This window comes from Aotus nancymaae, unplaced genomic scaffold (assembly GCF_030222135.1).
Source record: "Aotus nancymaae isolate 86718 unplaced genomic scaffold, 86718_ANA_hifiasm-v0.15.2.pri h1tg000016l, whole genome shotgun sequence".
NCBI classification, from domain to species: Eukaryota; Metazoa; Chordata; class Mammalia; order Primates; family Aotidae; genus Aotus; species Aotus nancymaae.
Window position 1 is genome coordinate 6,292,071 of NW_026988428.1, and position 17,514 is coordinate 6,309,584.

At 39.5% G+C, this 17,514-nt stretch overlaps 2 protein-coding genes across 7 annotated transcripts in view; one reads left to right on the plus strand and one right to left on the minus strand.

Annotated features, from left to right (window-relative positions):
• CEP83 (centrosomal protein 83) overlaps window positions 1–17,514 on the plus strand; it is a 209,690-nt gene that overhangs the window by 22,074 nt on the left and 170,102 nt on the right. Inside the window, exon 3 of one of the 6 annotated variants that reach the window (XM_064376882.1) lies at window positions 6,286–6,471. The exons of the other annotated variants lie outside the window; for them this stretch is intronic. The gene's annotated coding sequence lies outside the window, so the exon portion shown is untranslated. The remainder of the gene's footprint in view (window positions 1–6,285; window positions 6,472–17,514) is intronic. 6 annotated transcript variants of the gene reach the window in all.
• On the minus strand, window positions 298–16,212 carry LOC105728882 (ubiquitin-conjugating enzyme E2 variant 1-like). Its single transcript, XM_064376668.1, has 2 exons — window positions 16,127–16,212; window positions 298–824 (listed from the first exon to the last, which is right to left on the minus strand). The coding sequence occupies exons 1-2, from the start codon at window positions 16,210–16,212 to the stop codon at window positions 500–502; spliced, it is 411 nt and encodes a 136-aa protein (XP_064232738.1). The 3' UTR covers window positions 298–499.

The following is a 17,514-nucleotide window of genomic DNA, read 5'->3' on the forward strand; positions in this document are numbered from 1 at the left end:
GTAGTAATCTCTGATGGTAGTTTGTATTTCTCTGGAATCACTGGTGATATCCTCTTTATCATTTTTTACTGCATCTATTTGATTCTCTTCTCTCTTCTGTTGGTCTGGCTAGTGGTCTGTTTTGTTGATCATTTTCAAAAAACCAGCTCCTGGATTTATTGATTTTTTTTTTTGAAGGGTCTTTTGTGTCTCTGTCTCCTTCAGTTCTGCTCTGATCGTAGTTATTTCTTGTCTTCTGCTAACTTTTGAGTTTGTTTGGTCTTGCTCCTCTAGTTTTCTTTTTTCTTTTTTTTTTATTATAGCACAACTTACATATTTCAAATGGACAAAAAGTTAGTATCATTTACAGTATCTTAAGATAAATTTCCTTTGAATGGGAGCTTCCTTTCCAGTACTTTGAGGTCTACAAGACGTATCTAGAAAATTTACTACTGTGGAAAATGAAGACTGCTTAAATCGAATGGGGGGGAAGGGAAGGGCCTGTGGTTTTTCTTTTTGATTAATTGCTGTAACACTGTCCTTCAGGCGGCTGAGGGAGTTTCATATTTTCTTTAGACATCATTAGGCGCCGAAGCTCTTGCAGGACAACTTTGATGCTATATGAATTTTGCCATTTTGCTAGCACTGATATGGCTCTTGGGTCCACCACTCCATTAGAACTATTAACTCCATTCATATTAATTTTTGTTACAAATCTTACAAAGGGGGGTGCTTCTGGGTATTTAGGTCCACATTCTATTTTAAGGCTGTATATTCGGTTTTCATAAATTGTCTGAGCCCGTGGTGGCTGCCATCTTGCGTCGCTGTCGCTTGAAGGCCGGCCCCTTCTTCACCCCCCTCCCGTCCCCTCCTCTAGTTCTTTTAATCGTGATGTTAGGGTGTAGATCTTATTTTAGGTCTTTTCTTGCTTCTTATGTTGGCATTTAGTGCTATAAATTTCCCTCTAGACACTGCTTTCAAAGTGTCCCAGAAGATTCTGGTATGTTGTATCTTTGTTCTCATTGGTTTGGGAGAACATCTTTATTTGTGCCTACATTTCATTATTTATCCAGTAGTCATTCAGGAGCAGGTCATTCAGTTTCCATGTAGTTTTGCAGTTTTGAGTGAGTTTCTTAATCCTGAGTTCTAATTTGATTGCACTGTGGTCTGAGAGACTGTTTGTTATGATTTCAGTTCTTTTGCATTTGCTGAGGAGTGCTTTTCTTCCAATTATGTGGTCAGTTTTAGAGTAAGTGTGATGTGGTGCTGAGAAGAATGTATATTCTATGGATTTGGGGTGGAGAGTTCTGTAGATGTCTATTAGGTCCGCTTGGTCCAGGTCTGTATTCAAGTAAATCCACTTTGTTAATTTTCTGTCTTGTTGATCTGTCTAATATTGACAGTGGAGTGTTAAAGTCTCCCACTATTATTGTGTGGAAGTCTAAGTCTCTTTGTAGGTCTCTAAGAACTTGCTTTATATATGTGAGTGTTCCTGTATTGGGTTCATATATATTTAGGATAGTTCGCTCTTCCTGTTGCATTGATCCCTTTACCATTATGTAATGCCCTTCTTTGTCTCTTTTGATCTTTGTTGGTTTAAAGTCTGTTTTATCAGAGACTAGGATCACAACTTCTGCTTTTTTTTGCTCTCCATTTGCTTGGTAAATCTTCCTCCATCCCTTTATTTTGAGTCTATGTGTGTCTCTGCATGTGAGATGGGTCTCCTGAATATAGCACACTGATGGGTCTTGACTCTTTATCCAATTTGCCAGTCTTTGTCTTTTGATTGGAGCATTTAGCCCATTTATATTTAAGGTTAATATTGTTATATGTGAATTTGATCCTGCCATTTTGATGCTAGCTGGTTGTCTTGCCTGTTAGTAGATGCAGTTTCTTCATAGTGTCGATGATCTTTACAATTTGGAATGCTTTTGTAGTGGCTGGTATTGGTTGTTCCTTTCCGTGTTTAGTGCTTCCTTCAGGGGCTCTTGTAAGGCAGGCCTAGTGGTGACAAAATCTCTCAGCAGTTGCTTGTTTGTAAAGGATTTTATTTCTCCTTCACTTATGAAGCTTAGTTTTGCTGGATATGAAATTCTGGGTTGAAAGTTCTTTAAGGATGTGGAATATTGGCCCCCACTCTCTTCTGACTTGTAGAGTTTCTGCGGAGAGATCTGCTATGAATCTGATGGGCTTCCCTTTGTCAGTAACCCGATCTTTCTGTCTGGCTGCCTTTGGCATTTTTTCCTTCATTTCAACCCTGGTGAATCTGACGATTATGTGCCTTGATGTTGCTCTTTTTGCAACGTTCTCTGTATTTCCTGAATTTGAATGTTGGCTTGCCTTGCTAGGTTGGGGAAGTTCTCTTGGATGATATCCTGCAGAGTGTTTTCCAACTTGGTTTCATTCTCCCCGTCATATTCATGTACACCGATCAAATGTAGATTTGGTCTTTTCACATAACCCCATATTTCTTGGAGGCTTTGTTCATTCTTTTTTACTCTTTTTTTCTCTAATCTTGCCTTCTTGCTTTATTTCATTGAGTTCATCTTCAGTCTCTGATATCCTTTCTTTCGCTTGATGTAATCAGCTATTGAAACTTGTGTATGCTTCAGGAAGTTCTTGTGCTGTGTTTTTCAGCTCCATCAGGTCATTTATGTTCTTCTCTACACTGGTTATTCTAGTTAGCATTTCATCTAACCTTTTTTCAAGGTTCTTAGTTTCCTTGCCTTGGGTTAGAACATGCTCCTTTAGCTCAGAGAAGTTTGTTATTACCCACCTTCTGAAGCCTACTTCTGTCAATTCGTCAAACTCATTTTCTATCCAGTTTTGTTCCCTTGCTGGTGAGGAGTTGTGATCCCTTGGAGGAGAAGGGGCGTTCTGGTTTTTGGCTATTTCAGCCTTTTTGCACTGGTTTCTTCCCATCTTTGTGGATTTATCTACCTTTGGTCTTTGAAGTTGGTGACTTTTGGATGGGGTCTCTGAGTGGACGTCCTTTCTGTTGATTTGAAGCTATTTCTTTCTGTTTTTTAGTCTTCCTAACAGTCAGGTCCCTCTGCTGCAGGTCTGCTGGAGGTACACTCCAGACCCTGCTTGCCTGGGAATCACCCATGGGGGCTACAGAACAGCAAAGATTGCTGCCTGTTCCTTCCTCTGGTAGCTTCGTCCCAGAAGGTACCTGCCAGATGTCAGCCAGAGCTCTCCTATATGAGGTGTCTATTAGGATAAATGGGGGTCAGGGAGCCACTTGAGCAGGCAGTCTGTTCCTTATCAGAACTCACGTGCTGTTCTGGGAGCTCTGTTAGTCCCTTCAAAGCTGCTGGACAGGGATGTTTAACTCTGCTGAAGCGGGACTCATACTGCCCCTTTTCCCAGGTGTTCTGTCCCAGGAAGGTAGAGGCTTTCTTTATAAGTCCCTGACAGACTGCTGCCTTTTTTCAGATGCCCTGCCCAGTAAGATGGGAGTCTAGTCACTGTCTTGCCTGTAGAGGCTTTGCTGAGCTGCAGTGGGCTCTGCCCGGTTGCTGTGTAAACTTCCTGGGGACTTTGTTTACACAGGCACATTTACAACCACCTACTGGAGCCTCAGTAGGTGGTAAATGCCCCTCCCCTGACCAAGCTCAGTGGTCCCAGGTCGAGCTCCAACTGCTGTGCTGGCTGTGAGAATTTCAAGCCAGTGGATCTTAGCTTGCTGGTTTTTGTGGGGGTGGGATCTGCTAAGCCAGATCATTTGACTCCCTGGCATCAGCCCCCTTTTTTTTCAGGGGAATGAGCAGTTCTGTCTTGCTGGCATTTCAGGCGCCACTGGGGTATGAGAAAGAAAAAAGCTGCTGTGGCTCGCCGCCCAGTTTTGTGCTGGAAACCAGGGTGCTGGTGTTGTAGGTACCAGAGGGAATCTCCTGGTCTGCGGGTTGTGAAGACTGTGGGAAAAGTGCATTATCTGAGCCAGAGTGCGGAGTGTCCAGAAAAGTCCCTAATGGCTTACCTTGGCTAGGAGAGAGAGTTCTTCGGTCCCCTAGCCCTTTCCAGGTGAGGCAACGCCCCACCCTGCTTTGGTTTGTCCTCCTTGGGCTACTCCCACTGTCTAACCAGTCCCAGTGAGATGATCCTGGTACGTCAGTTGGAAATGTGAAGATCACTCACCTACTGGATCGCTCTTGCTGGGAACTGTGGATCAGAGCTGTTGCTATTCTGCTATTTTGGCAGAAGTCCCTCTCTTTTTTGTCTTTTCAGAGAACCAACTTTTTGTTTCATTTATCTTTTGTATTGTTTTTGTTGTTGTTGTTTCAGTTTCATTTAGTTCTGCCCTGAGTTTTATTTCTTTTCTTCTGCTGGGTTTTGGTTTGGTTTGTTCTGTTTCTTTAATTCCATGAGTTGTGAGCTTAGGTAGTCTATTTGTGCATTTTCAGACTTTTTGGTGTAGGCATTGAATGCTACGAACTTAGCACCACTTAGCACCACTCCTTTTGCTGTATCCCAGAGGTTTGATAGGTCCTGTCACTGTTATCATTCAATTCAAAGAATTTTAAAATTTCTGTCTTGATTTCATCGTTGGCCCAGAAATCATTCAGGAGCAGGTTTAAATTTCCATGTATTTGCATGGTTTTGAAGGTTCCTTTTGGAGCTAATTTCTAATTTTATTCTGCTGTGGTTTGAGAGAGTATTTGATATAATTTTGATTTTCTTAAATTTATTGAGACTTGTTTTGTAGTCTGTCTCAGAGAATGTTCCATGTATTGATGAAAATAATATTATTCTGCAGTTGTTGGGTAGAATGTTCTGTAAATATCTGTTAAGTCCATTTCTTTTAGGGTATAGTCCATTGTTTGTTTGTTGACTTTCTGTCTTCATGACTTGTCTAGTACCATTAGTGGAGTATTGAAGTCCCTCACTATTATTGTGTTGCCATCTATCTGATTATTTAGGTCTAGTAGTAATTGTTTTATAAATTTGGGAGTTCCAGTGTTAGATGCATATGTTTTTAGGATTGTGTTACTTTCCTGTTAGACTAATCCTTTTATTGCTATATATTGTACCTCTTTATCTTTTTATACTATTGTTTCCTTAAAGTCTGTTTTGTTTGACATAAGAATACTGCTGCTTGCCTTTGGTTTCCACTTGCATGGAATATCCTTTTCCACCCCTTTACCTCAAGTTTGAGTCCCTATGTGTTAGGTAGAGTCTCTTGAAGGCAGCAGATACTTGGGTGGATTTTTATCCATTCCGCTGTTCTATATCTTTTTTTTTTTTTTTAAATTGAGACAGAGTCTTGCTCTGTTGCTCAGGATGGAGTGCAATGGTGTGATCTCGGCTTGCTGCAGCCTCTGCCACCTGGGTTTAAGCGATTCTCGTGCCTTAGCCTCCTGAGTAGCTGGGATTATAGGCGCCTGCCACCACACTTGGCTAATTTTTTTGTATTTTTAGTAGAGATGGCGTTTCGCCGTGTTGGCCAGGCTGGTCTCCAGCTTCTGACCTAAGGTGATCTGCCTGCTTTGGCCTCACAAAATGCTGAGATTATAGACTTGAGCCACCGTGCCAGCCTCTGTATCTTTTCAGTGTAACATTTAGGCAATTTATATCCAACCTCAGTATTGAGATGTGAGATACTGTTTTATTCATCATACTAGTTGTTGCCTGATTACTTTGTTTTTTGTTTACATTGTATTATTGTTCTATAGGTCCTGTGAGATTTATGCTTTAAGGAAGCTTCCATTTTGGTGTTTGGGGTTGTTTCAAGAGTCAGAACTCCTTTTAGCAGTTCTTGTAGTGCCAGCTTGGTGGTAGTGAATTCTCTGAGCATCTTGTTTGTCTGAAAAAGACTTTGCCCTTAGTTTTGCTGGATAAAGAATTACTGGCTGATAATTTTTTGTTTAAAGAGGCTAAAGATAGGACCCGATTCCTTCTGACTTGTAGAGTTTCTGTCAAGAAATCTGCTGTTAATCTATTAGGTATTCCTTTGTAGGTTACCTGATGCTTTTGCTTTACAGCTGTTTAGATTCTTTCCTTTGTCTTGACTTCAGATAACCTGATGACTGTGTGCCTAGTTGATGATCTTTTTGTAATGAATTTCTTGGGTGTTCTTTAAGCTTCTTGTATTTATGGGGTTTGTTGTTGTTGTTGTTGTTGTTGTTTTAAAGACCGAATCTTGCTCTGTTGCCCAGGCTGGAGTGTAGTGGCACAATCTTGGCTCATTGTAGCTCTGCCTTCTGGGTTCAAGTGATTCTCCTGCCTCAGCCTCCTAAGTAGTTGGGACTACAGGTACATGCCACCATGTCTGGCTAATTTTTTTTTTTTTTTTTTTTTTTTTAGTTTAGCTCGGGTTTCACCATGTTGGCCAGGCTGGTCTCAAACTTATGACCTTGAGTGATCCTCCTGCCTTGGCCTCCCAAAATGATGAATTACAGGTGTGAGCCACTGTGGCTGGCTGAGCTGCTTGTATTTGGATGTCTAGATCTCTATCAAGACCAGGGAAGTTTTCGTCAATTATTCCCACAAGTAAGTTTTCCAGACTTTTAGATTTCTCTTCTTCCTTAGGGACAGCAGTTATTCTTATATTGGGTCTTTTGACAAACACCTCAAGTTTCTTTCAGGCTTTATTCATTTTTTAAAATTCTTTTTTTGTGTGTGATAGAGTCTCACTCTGTCACCCAGGCTGGGGTGCAGTGGCACGATCTTGACTCACTGCAACCTTTGACTCCTGGGTTCAAGTGATTCTCCTGCCTCAGCCTCCCAAGTAGCTGGGACTATATGCATGTGCCACCATGCCTGGCTAATTTTTAGTATTTTTAGTAGAGGTGGTGTTTCACCCTGTTAGCCAGGATAGTCTCAATCTCCTGACCTCATGATCTGCTTGCATCGGCCTCCCAAAGCACTGGGATTACTGAGCCACTGTGCCCAGCCAAAATTATTTTTTCTTTGTCTTTGTCAGATTGGGTTAATTCGAAAGCCTTGTTTTTGGGCTCTGGAAGTTCTTTCTTCTGCTTGTTTGATTTTATTGTTGAAACTTTCTGGTTTACTTTGCATTTCTCTCTCTCTTTTTTTTTTTTTTTTTTGAGATGGAGTCTTGCAGTGTTGCCTGGGCTGGAGTACAGTGGTGCAGTCTTGGCTCACTGCAACCTCTGCCTCCCAGGTTCAAGCGATTCTCCTGCCTCAGCCTCCCCAGTAGCTGGGATTACAAGTGCCCACCACCATGCCTGGCTAATTTTTTGTATTTTTAGTAGAGACGGCAGGCTCTCACTTTGTTGGGCAGGCTGTTAATAATGCCTGACCTCGTGATCTGCCCACCTTGGTATCCCAAAGTGCTGGGATTACTGGTGTGAGCCACTGTGCCTGGCCTGTTTTGCATTTCTCTAAGTATCTCTTTAATTTCCAGAAGTTGTGATTATCTTTTCTTTATCATGTATGTTTCTCTAGAGACTTTTTCTTCTAGATCCTGTTTTTTTTTTTTAAATTTGTTCAAGTTGTTTTTCACCTTTTTCTGGTGCTCCCTTGAGTAGCTTAATAATTAACCTTCTGAATTCTTTATCTGGCAATTCAGAGATTTGTTCTTGGTTTGGATCCCTTGGTGGAGAGCTAGTGTGATCTTTTGGGGGTGTTATCGAACTTGGTTTTGTCATATTACTAGAATTACTTTTCTGGTTCTTTTTCATTTCTGTGTTTCAGTGGAAAGATCTGGAACTCAAGGACTGCTAAGATTTTTTTTTGTCCCACGAGGTGATTCCTTGATGTGGAATCACCCCCTTCCCCTAGGGATGGGGCTTCCTGAGAGCCAGACTGCAGTGATTATTATTACCCTTCTGGGTCTAGCCACCTAGCAGGATTCCTGGGCTCCAGACTCGTGCTGGGGAATGTCTGCAAATTGTCCTGTGATATAATCTGTCTTCAGGTCTCCCAGCTGTGGATACCAGGATACCAGCATCTGCTTCAGTGGAGGTGGCAGGGGAGTGAATGCTGGTTATGCTAGCAGTTGAAGTTGTCATGAGATTGACGCAGGACCTCTGATTAGCCAGGGTGTTGCAGCCAGTAGAATTAGCTGTTGTTTTCTTCTTTGGAAAGGATTGTTCTGAGTTGCTATAATGGCTTGAGTTGGTTGGCCTCTAGTCAAGCAGTGGCACTTTCAAGAGAGCAGCAGTAGAAGGGGGATATAATCTTGTTTTACGTTGGCAGGATAAGTACTAGGGTTTCTAAGACGATGGACGGGCTCATAGATCTCCCGAGAGTTTGTGTCTTTTGTCTTTGGACATTTGCATCAGTAAGCTGCTTTTTTCAAAGGCTCTGTCTCTTTGTTTTTTTTTTGTTGTTGTTTTTGTTTTTTGTGGACAGTCATGCAGAAGTATCAATAGAGGACCAATGAATATGCTGTAGCAGTAAAACTGGGGGCAACTTAGTAAGGCCTTTTTGTTCAGTTTCCTCTTGGTGTCTCTGTGTCTTCTTTCCGTCAGGTATAGGGAGGATCCCTCTGGATTGAGGGTCTTATAACCTACTTTAGAGGAAGGTGAGATAAACCTTCTTGCTTCTGCTTTTTTCTCAAATGCCAGGGTCCCGTGTTTTGGATAGCATGTCTTAGCTCCCATCTTTGAGCTTCTGTTGTAGATGGAACATGTGAGTAGAGTGGGATTTATAAGCTAAGAGAGAGATTAGGAGCTAGGGTGCAAATTTCAGTGTCATTCAGATACAGTAATAGATGAAGCTCTGAGAGGTGCAGCTTGACTTTTCTTAAGAGATGGTATAAGGGACCAGAGGATGAGGAAGAATATTTAATAATTTTGGTTCAAGTGAAGGGACTAGTATAATGCTTTATACAGGTTGAGGATCCCTAATCCCACAATCCAAAATGCTCTAAAATCTGAAACTTTTAAGTACCAACATGACACCATGTGGAAAATTTCAAACCTGACCTCATGTGATAGGTTGCAGTCATAATGCAGGCATACAACACACAATTTATTATGCACCCCCAAGGGAAAAATAAAATTACCTTCAGGCTATGTGTGTGTATAAGGTATATATGGAACATAAATGAATTTTGTATTTAGACTTGCATCCCAAACTCGAGATACTCATTATGTATATGCAAATATTCTAAAATCTGAAAAAATTCAAAATCTGAAACCCTTCTGGTTCCAGACATTTTACATAAGGGGTAGTTAACTTGTATTTACAGTTTGTAAGGTGCTTTTGCCTACCTAGTATTGTGACTTTTTTAAAGTTTGATTTTTCAGCCTTAATTTTTCAAATGTGTTATTATACTTGTACACATTATCTCATTACTATGGCTTTGGGCTTTCCTATTTTCTAAACCAGTTTTCTTACATCTCTGCTGTAAAAATATTTTCTAAGTTAATTTGTATAATTTGAAAAGTCTTACCACAAGGTGTCATTGTAACCTATAAAAAGAATTTCCATGTAAACATTTGCGGTATCAGTTGTGCGATTTTTACATTTAAAACATTTTTTTTGTTTCATATTGGTTTCTTATTTTTTAGTTGTATCCTAATAGATTGTGTATCTATTGTATTAAAGGAAAAAACAAAATAGCTCATGTTCTTGAGTTCTCATATTTTTGCACAAACATATGCTTTCCACCCACAAATTCTTTAAGAGTGTGTTGCTATAGAGATGATTTGTTTGAAGGAAAGAATGAGGAGGAGTAGCAGCAGGTGGACATTTAAGGAACAGAATTCTTATTTTATGTCTTTGTTCCTGACAGAGCCAGCTTTAGAGTTTACCCCTCTGCTTATGAAATCTCTATGGAAGAAAGGTAGATATTCTGAGTGTTTTACAGTGATGGTGTTTGCAGTTTACTAAGATTCATTTGCCAAAGATCAGTTTGTTGGATTCCTCATTCTTATGTAGGATTAGTGCTTGAAGTAATTGTAATCTTTGAAACAACCTTTCTTCTACTTTAACTGGATTTCATTTCAGTGTTCTTTCTTTCCTTTCCTATCTTGATTTCCTGATTGGCCTTTTAACTAGTGACATTAAAATACTTTTTGGTTTTTGGTGGGGGATGGGTATAGATACCTAATTATTGATTCCTGCTCTTGCTGTGCCCAGATTAATTTTCTTTTCTTTTTTTTGAAACAGAGTCTTACTCTGTCACCCAGGCTGGAGTGCAGTGGTGTGATCTCAGCACACTGTAGCCTTGACCTTCCTGGGCTCAAGCGATCCACCACAGCCTCCTGAGTAGCTGGGACCACAGGCGCATGCTACCATGCCTGGCTGATTTTTGTATTTTTCATAGAGACAGGTTTTTACCATGTTGCCCAGGCTGTTCTTGAACTCCAGAACTCAAGTCATCTGCCTGCCTTGACCTCCTAAAGTGCTGGGATTATAGGTGTGAGCCACTGTGCCTGGCTTCAGATTAATTTTCAAGACTATTGACTGCCTGCTGCTACTGTCTTAGTTAAGGCCCTCATTATTGCTAATTTTTGTATTTTTAGTAGAGACGAGATTTCACCATGTTAACCAGCCTGGTCTCGAACTCCTGACCTCAGGTGATCCACCCATCTCAGCCTCCCAAAGTGCTGGGATTACAGGCATGAGTCACTGCACCCGGGCGCTTGGCCTTGATCTCCTTTTGTTTTTCTCTTTCTTCTGTTCCTCCTCCTCAAATCTATCCTCCACAAATAAACCACTTATTTTTCTGAAATGTAAGTGTGAGTCTACCCTCTAATGTCTTCTGTATATCTAAAAGTTTAAAATCTTTCATTTGGCTCTCCAAGAGCACAGAATAAACTCCAGTCTTCTGTATATGGCCTTCAAGGCCCTACCTTACCTCTCCAGGCTGTTCTCTCCCCTGCCCTCCACCCTTAATGTTCTTAATCTTCATGATTTTATACTTGATGTTTCTTCCTTACATCCCTTTCTTAATTTTAGCTTCTTCATTGTGAAGTTTTCCCTGGCAGCTTCTCTAGCAGAATTAGGGGTCTCTCCCTTGTACATTCATACTACTGGTAAATATAATATTTTATAATTTTTTTGAGGTTCCTCTTTTTTTTTAATTGGCACATAATTTACATATTTATGGGATATTTGTGTATTTGTTACATGCATAGAATGTGTAATGATCAAGTCAGGGTACTTGGGGTATTTATCACCTTGAGTGTTTATCACTTCTATATGGTGGAAACATTTCTAAGTCCTCTCTTCTAACTACTTTGAAATATATATTATTCAGATTATTAACTGTACTCTGCTGTGCAACATTAGAACTTGTATCATCTATCTAACTGGATATCTGTATTCATGAACCAACCTCCCTTCATCCCACCTTCCCCCACACACAATACTTCCTGGCCTTTGATATTTTATTTTTTACCTCCATGAGATCAACTTTTTTTTAAGCTCCCATATATGAGTTAGGACATGTGATATTTGTCTTTTTGTGCCTGGCTTATTTCACTTATTGTAATGACTTCCAACTTTATGCATATTGCTGCAAGTAACATGATTTCATTCTTTCTCATAGCTGAATAGTATTTCACTATGTGTGTATACCACATTAAAAAAAAAATCAGTTAATCCATTAATGGACACTTAGATTGATTCTGTTTCTTTGCTATTGTGAATAGTGCTGCAATAAACATGAGTCCAGGTATCCCTTTGACATGCTGAATATCTTTTCCTTTGAATAAATACCCCATTGCGGGATTACTAGATTGTATGATAGTTCTGTTTTTAGTTCTTTGAGAAATCTTCATGCTGTTTTTCATAGTAGCTGTACTTACATTTCCACCAACAGCATGTAAGAGTTCTCTTTTTCACTATATCCTTGCCAGCATCTGTTATTATTTTCTGATAACAGCCATTCTGATTGGGATGAATAATATGTTACTGTGGTTTGCGTTTCCCTGTAATTAGTGATGTTGAGCATTTTTTCATATACCCATTGGTCGTTTGTATGTCTTTTTTTGAGAAATGTTTATAATGTTTATTTGTGGCCTTTGCCCACTTTTTAATGAGACCCCACGCTTTTTTTTTTTTTTTTTTTTTTAACTGATTTCCTTGTATATTCTAGGTATTAGTCCTTGTCAGGTGAGTGGTTTCCAAATATTTTCTTCCATTCAATAGTTTTTTTCTTCACTCTGTTGATTGTTTCCTTTGCTGTGCTGAAGCTTTTTAGTTTAATATAGTCCCATTGGTCTGTTTTTGTTCTTGTTTTCTGTGCTTTTGAAGTGTTAACCATAATATCTTTGCTGAGACCAAGGTGCTAAAGTGTTTTCCCCTGTTTTCTTCTAGTAATTTTATAGTCTTGGGTCTTATGTTTGTGTCTTTGATCCATCTTGAGTTGATTTTTGTACACAGGAGAGGTAGGGATCCAATTTAAATTTTCTACATATGGATATTCAATTTTCCCAACACCATTTATTGAAGGTGACATTCTTTTCCAAATGTATGTTCTTGATGCCTTTGTCAAAATTAGTTGTCTATTCGTGGATTTCTTTCTGGGTGTAATAGTATTTGCTTTGTATATCTGGGTGCTCTCGTATTGGGTGCATATATGTTTAGAATTGTTATCCTCTTGCTGAATTGATTATCTTACTATTATATAATGACCTTTGTCTCTTTTTACTGTTTTTGACTTAAAGCCTGTTTTAACAGATACATGCATAGCTACTCCTACTCCTGCTCCCTTTTAGTTTCTGTTTGCCTAGAATGTCTTTTTCCATCCCTTTGCTTTCAGTCTATGTGTTTTTATAGGTGAGATGAATTTCTTTTAAGCAGTAGATGGGTCATGTTTTGTTTTATTCTATTTTTAAAGATCTATTCAGCTAGTCTGTTTCTTTTCAGTGGAATGACATTTAATCCCTTTACGTTCAAAGTTGTTATGGATATGTGGGGACTTGTTTATGTCATTTTATTAATTGATTTCTAATTGTTTTGTATGTCATTTGTTCTTATTTATTATTGTTGTTCAGTGGTTTTCTGTGGTAGTAACATTTGAGTCTTTTCCTTGCTTGTGCATTTGTTCTACTAGTGGATTTTATATTTTTGTGTATTTTCTAGGTGTAGGACTCTCTTAAGCATTTCTCATAGGGCTGATCTAGTGTTGATGAATTCCCTCAGCTTTTGCTTGACTGTGAAAGATTTTATTTCTCCTTCAAAATTATGGTAACTTTTCTGAGTATGGTATCCTTGACTGAGAGTTTTGGGGTTTTTTTTTTCCAGCACTTTGAATATATCATCCCAATCTCATGGGGATTCCTTTATAAGTAACTAGACACTTTTCTTTTGCTGTTTTTAGAATTCTCTTTTTGTCTTTGACTTTTGACAGATTGACTATAAGGTGCATTGTGGAAGACCTTTCTGCATTGTATTTGTTTGGGAATCTCTGAGCCTCCGGTATCTAGATGTTTAAATCTCTTGCTGGACTTGGGAATTTTTTCTCTTGTTATTTCATTAAGTAGGTTTTCTATGCATTTTATTTTTTCTTTGCCTTCTGAGACTTTGAAAATGAGAATATTTAGTTGCTTTATGGTGCCCATGTGTCACAAAGACTTTGCTCATTCTTTTTTATTCTTCTTTATTTTTGTCTGTTTGGGTTACTTGAAAGACCTATCTTCAAGTTCTGAGATTCTTTCTTCTGCTTGATCTAGTCTGTTGTTGAAGCTTTCAGATGTATTTTGTATTTCACTCAGTTAATTCTTCAGTTCCAGAATTTCTTTTTTTTATGGTATCTATCTTTTTTATACATTTCTCATTTATATTCTAGGAATTACTTTTCTGATTTCTTTATATTATTTTTAAGTATTCTCTTGTATCTGACTGAGCTTCTTTAAAATTGATATTTTAAATTGTTTTTCCAGAATTTTGTGAAATCTTTTTTTTAAATTGAGATTTGTTGCTAGAGAGTTATTGTGTTCTTTTGGAGGTTTGATATTTTCTTGCTGTGATGTTAGTGGCTGGGTGGGTGGGCCCAATCTCAGGTTCCTGGGAAGAGTGCTTAGTTGCCAATGGTGGTAGATTGAGCTGTGTGATCTCCAGGCCTCTGGATTGTGTGCTCTGGCATGGGGGTGGGCAAGGCCAGGTAGGCTTCTCTTTAGGGTCTCCAGTGGTACATATAGGTGCTGGCTGTGTTTGGAAGAGGTGGGGTGATTCTTAGGCCACAAGCACAGTATTCATGTTGTGGGAGACAGTGTCTGTGCTGCAGCCTTACTGCTGGGGAGGGCAGAGTAGCTTTCAGTGATTGATACCAGCTGTATGCAGGCAAGTATTAGGAACGCGCATTTCACTTGCATTTTAGCCCTGGTGGTGGTGGTCCATACTTGGCTTGTATTTCAGCCCTGGCAGTGCAGCCTGTGTTTCACTCACATTTTAGTCCCGATTGTGGCAGCTCATGCTTGGCTTGTGCTTTAGCCCAGGCAGTGGAAGCTTATGCTTTGCTTGTTCCTTAGCCCCAGGAGCACAGTGATGGCAGCTCCGGGTGAGGGACTCTGGGCACATGAAAATGAATGGTGGCCCCACTGCTGGAGGCAGTGGGTGGGGTTGGAGCCAGTGAGTGGGGTTGGAGCCAGTGGCTTGCACCTTGGCCTCAGCATCAGGAACCAAGCATGGTGGCAGCTGTGGGCTGGATATGTCAGTGGGATTCCAGGCACTTGAAGAGGAAGGTGCTGTTGAGCCCAAGGACAAGGCATAGTCTGTTGGGACTGGATTCTCAAAATGGTGTCCTACTATAGCTGCTTAGGACTGAGGTGGGGAGCGGGGAGGTTAGTGTGCCCCAGCGTGAGCTCCCTCTCAGGAGCGGTGCTGTTGTGCAGTCTCCATGCAGCTCCCTATGTTAGCTTCAGGGCCTGTGAGGGTCCAGGGCCTCTACTGTGGCTAGGATTGCAGGTGACCATTATGGGAATGTGGACCCCTGGGCCTCTCTCATTTATCCTTTCCTCAGATTGGGAAGTCTCTCCAGGCTCTTAGCTGATCTCGGATAAGCAGGCTGCCTCACTTCTCTCTCTTTCCTTGATTTAGGTGTTTCCTGTCACCTGTTTGTTGAATTCCTTAATGTTTTATAATTTAAAAACTTTCTGAATTTATGACTTTGAATACATGGTAAAAAAATTTAAGTTCAGAATGGTTAAATAGTTCATTTTCTCTCATCCTTTTTCAGTCAGCAGTTGTTGGTTAACAAGTATATTCCACTGACCATCATAAACTCCTTGAGGACAAGGATTTTCTTTTATTTATTTCTGTATTCCTGTATCCAGCAAAGTCTTCTATCATATTAAAGGCACTTAGAAAATATCCATGGAGTACTCTGAATATGGGCAAGTGCTCTTCTTTCCTGATAAGAAGTGTGCTTGACTTGATAGTCTGTGTATTTTTTTGTCTCTCAAAGCCCTTTTACTCTAAGTAGATTATTCAGTAAATATGGTATAGTAGTCACTCAATAAATATTGTTTTTTTTAATCAGTTTTTAAAAGTGTGTGGTTTTAAAATTAACCTGTGTCTTGAGGATGGCTTTTATTTATCTCCTTTTTCTGGCTGAAAAATTTTATACTTGCTTTGTGACAAATTGGAAAAGATAAAGAGAATGTTTGTGTCAACTGCAGTAAAAATATCAGTTAAACTCAGTTTTAAGTATCAGTTTCTCTTTATTTACTTTTCAGACTAAGGCATAAATCTTATGGAAATAAAATTAAATCAGGATTTATTTAAAAAACAATTTTCAGGATACGTTGTTGCATCAGTAGACAATCTTTATTGTGTATTAGCAGCCACATTATGGGTAGCGTTTTCTATTTCAGAAGAAAGATGGGACTGTGAGCAAAGAAGAATCTACAGCTTACACAGAGGTGCTAAGTGCTCATAAATCTTCTGGAAAATCCCCATATTATTGTAACAGACCCTACATTAAGAATTGTTAAAATGAATTTGGACAAGAATCATCTTTGCCTTTCAGATCACAACTTTCAGAGACTTTTTACTTCTAAGCAACTGAGGTTGACTCATTACTATGCCCTGCTTTCTAGAATTCTTTTGTGTGAATGAAGCTGTGGAGAGGCAGACAGTACAATCGTAAAAATAGAATAACATTTTAATTTAGAGTGCTTGGTGGTTGATTGCTAACCACTCGAATACATATCTTCTTCCTTTCCTTTTTCCTTGCTCTCCCTTGTTTCTTTCTAAATCACAATTACAGAGTCTGGCACCTTACCAGGGTTTTGAAGGGTCTGCTCCCAGCTGCACTTCAGGTTCTGGCAGGGTGTCAAGTTGTGACATTTTTATTTGTACACAAGACATCCTGGATGGCTATATGAAGGTTGTTTGGGTGACTAGTGTAGGATTATCTCTGGATTTTGAAGAAATTCATTTCTAATGTTTTGTTTCTCAGTAAAGTAAATGCCTGATGTAGGTCCTCCCCAGACTTTTAATGTTGTTTTTAAAAAACAGCATTCACTTTGAGGGCATGTAGTATTTAAAGCATTGTTTTGAAATGTTCAAAGGCATAGCATGTGCTTTTAATGGAATGTGTTTTGGAAGCATTCCATGAGCATCAGCAGCTGTGCCTTTTGAATATTTTGAATTACCATACTTTGGGGCAGACATTGTACTACTCACTGCTTAAAAAATACAGTCCCTATGAAAAATAAAAGGTCATATGGAGGTCTGTAGAACTGGGACCAGTCAAAAGAAGTTGTAGAAAGGACACGTGGATGTGAGTATGTATTTGTAATGTTTGCAAAGAGAAGATGAAGAATTTGGGAAAAGGTTGTACTAGTCTTTTAAAAACTGCCTTTCACTGAGACTAGCCCAACAAGTGCTCACTGATTAACAGACTGATCGAGACAGTGTTTCACTTTTTTTCCTTTTTTACTGTTTGAACTATGTACTTTATTTTTGAAAATTTTTGGCCAGGCGCAGTGGCTGATGCCTGTAATCCTAGCACTTTGGGAGGCTGAGGTAGGAGGATCATGAGATCAGGAGATTGAGACCATCCTGGCTAACACAGTGAAACCTTGTCTCTACTAAAAAAAAGTACAAAAATTAGCCATGCGTGGTGGTCTGTGCCTGTAGTCCCAGCTACTCGGAAGGCTGAGGCAGGAGAATTGCTTGAACCTGGGAGGTGGAGGTTGCAGTGAGCCAAGATTCATGCCACTGTACTCCAGCCTGGGTGACAGAGTGAGAATCTGTCTCAAAAAAAAAATTTCGATATGAATTTCTGTATTTAGTCAACTCTGAACAGTAGATGTTTTATTTTGTATTTCAAGCATCTAATACTTGTTTAACTGTCTTACAAGCAATTGATAGCTGTGTATTGACTGGTTGAAGTTAGAGAACTCTAACCATGGTAGGAATTTAAAATTGTGTTAGAAATTTTGAGTTTGATAAACTTTATTATGAGTAAATATTAATACAAGAGAAAGCCATTGTATTAGTTACTGGTGACTGCTGTAACAAATTACCATATAATAGGTGGCTCGAAACAACAAAAATTTACTCTTTCAAAGTTTTAGAGATTAGAAGTCAGAAATCAATTTGCTGGCAGAGCCATGTTCCCTATGAAGGCTCTAGGGCAGAATCCTTTCCTTGCCTTTTCCAGCT

Bases quoted from the DNA above. Each gene is read 5' to 3' on its own strand.
- LOC105728882 (XM_064376668.1), bottom strand. From the start codon at position 16,212: ATGTCTTGTGTACAAATAAAAATGTCACAACTTGACACCCTGCCAGAA. The intron at 825-16,126 runs GTAAGGTGCCAG...GGGGTGAAGAAG, and splicing joins GCAGACCCTTCAAAACCCTG to GGGCCGGCCTTCAAGCGACA.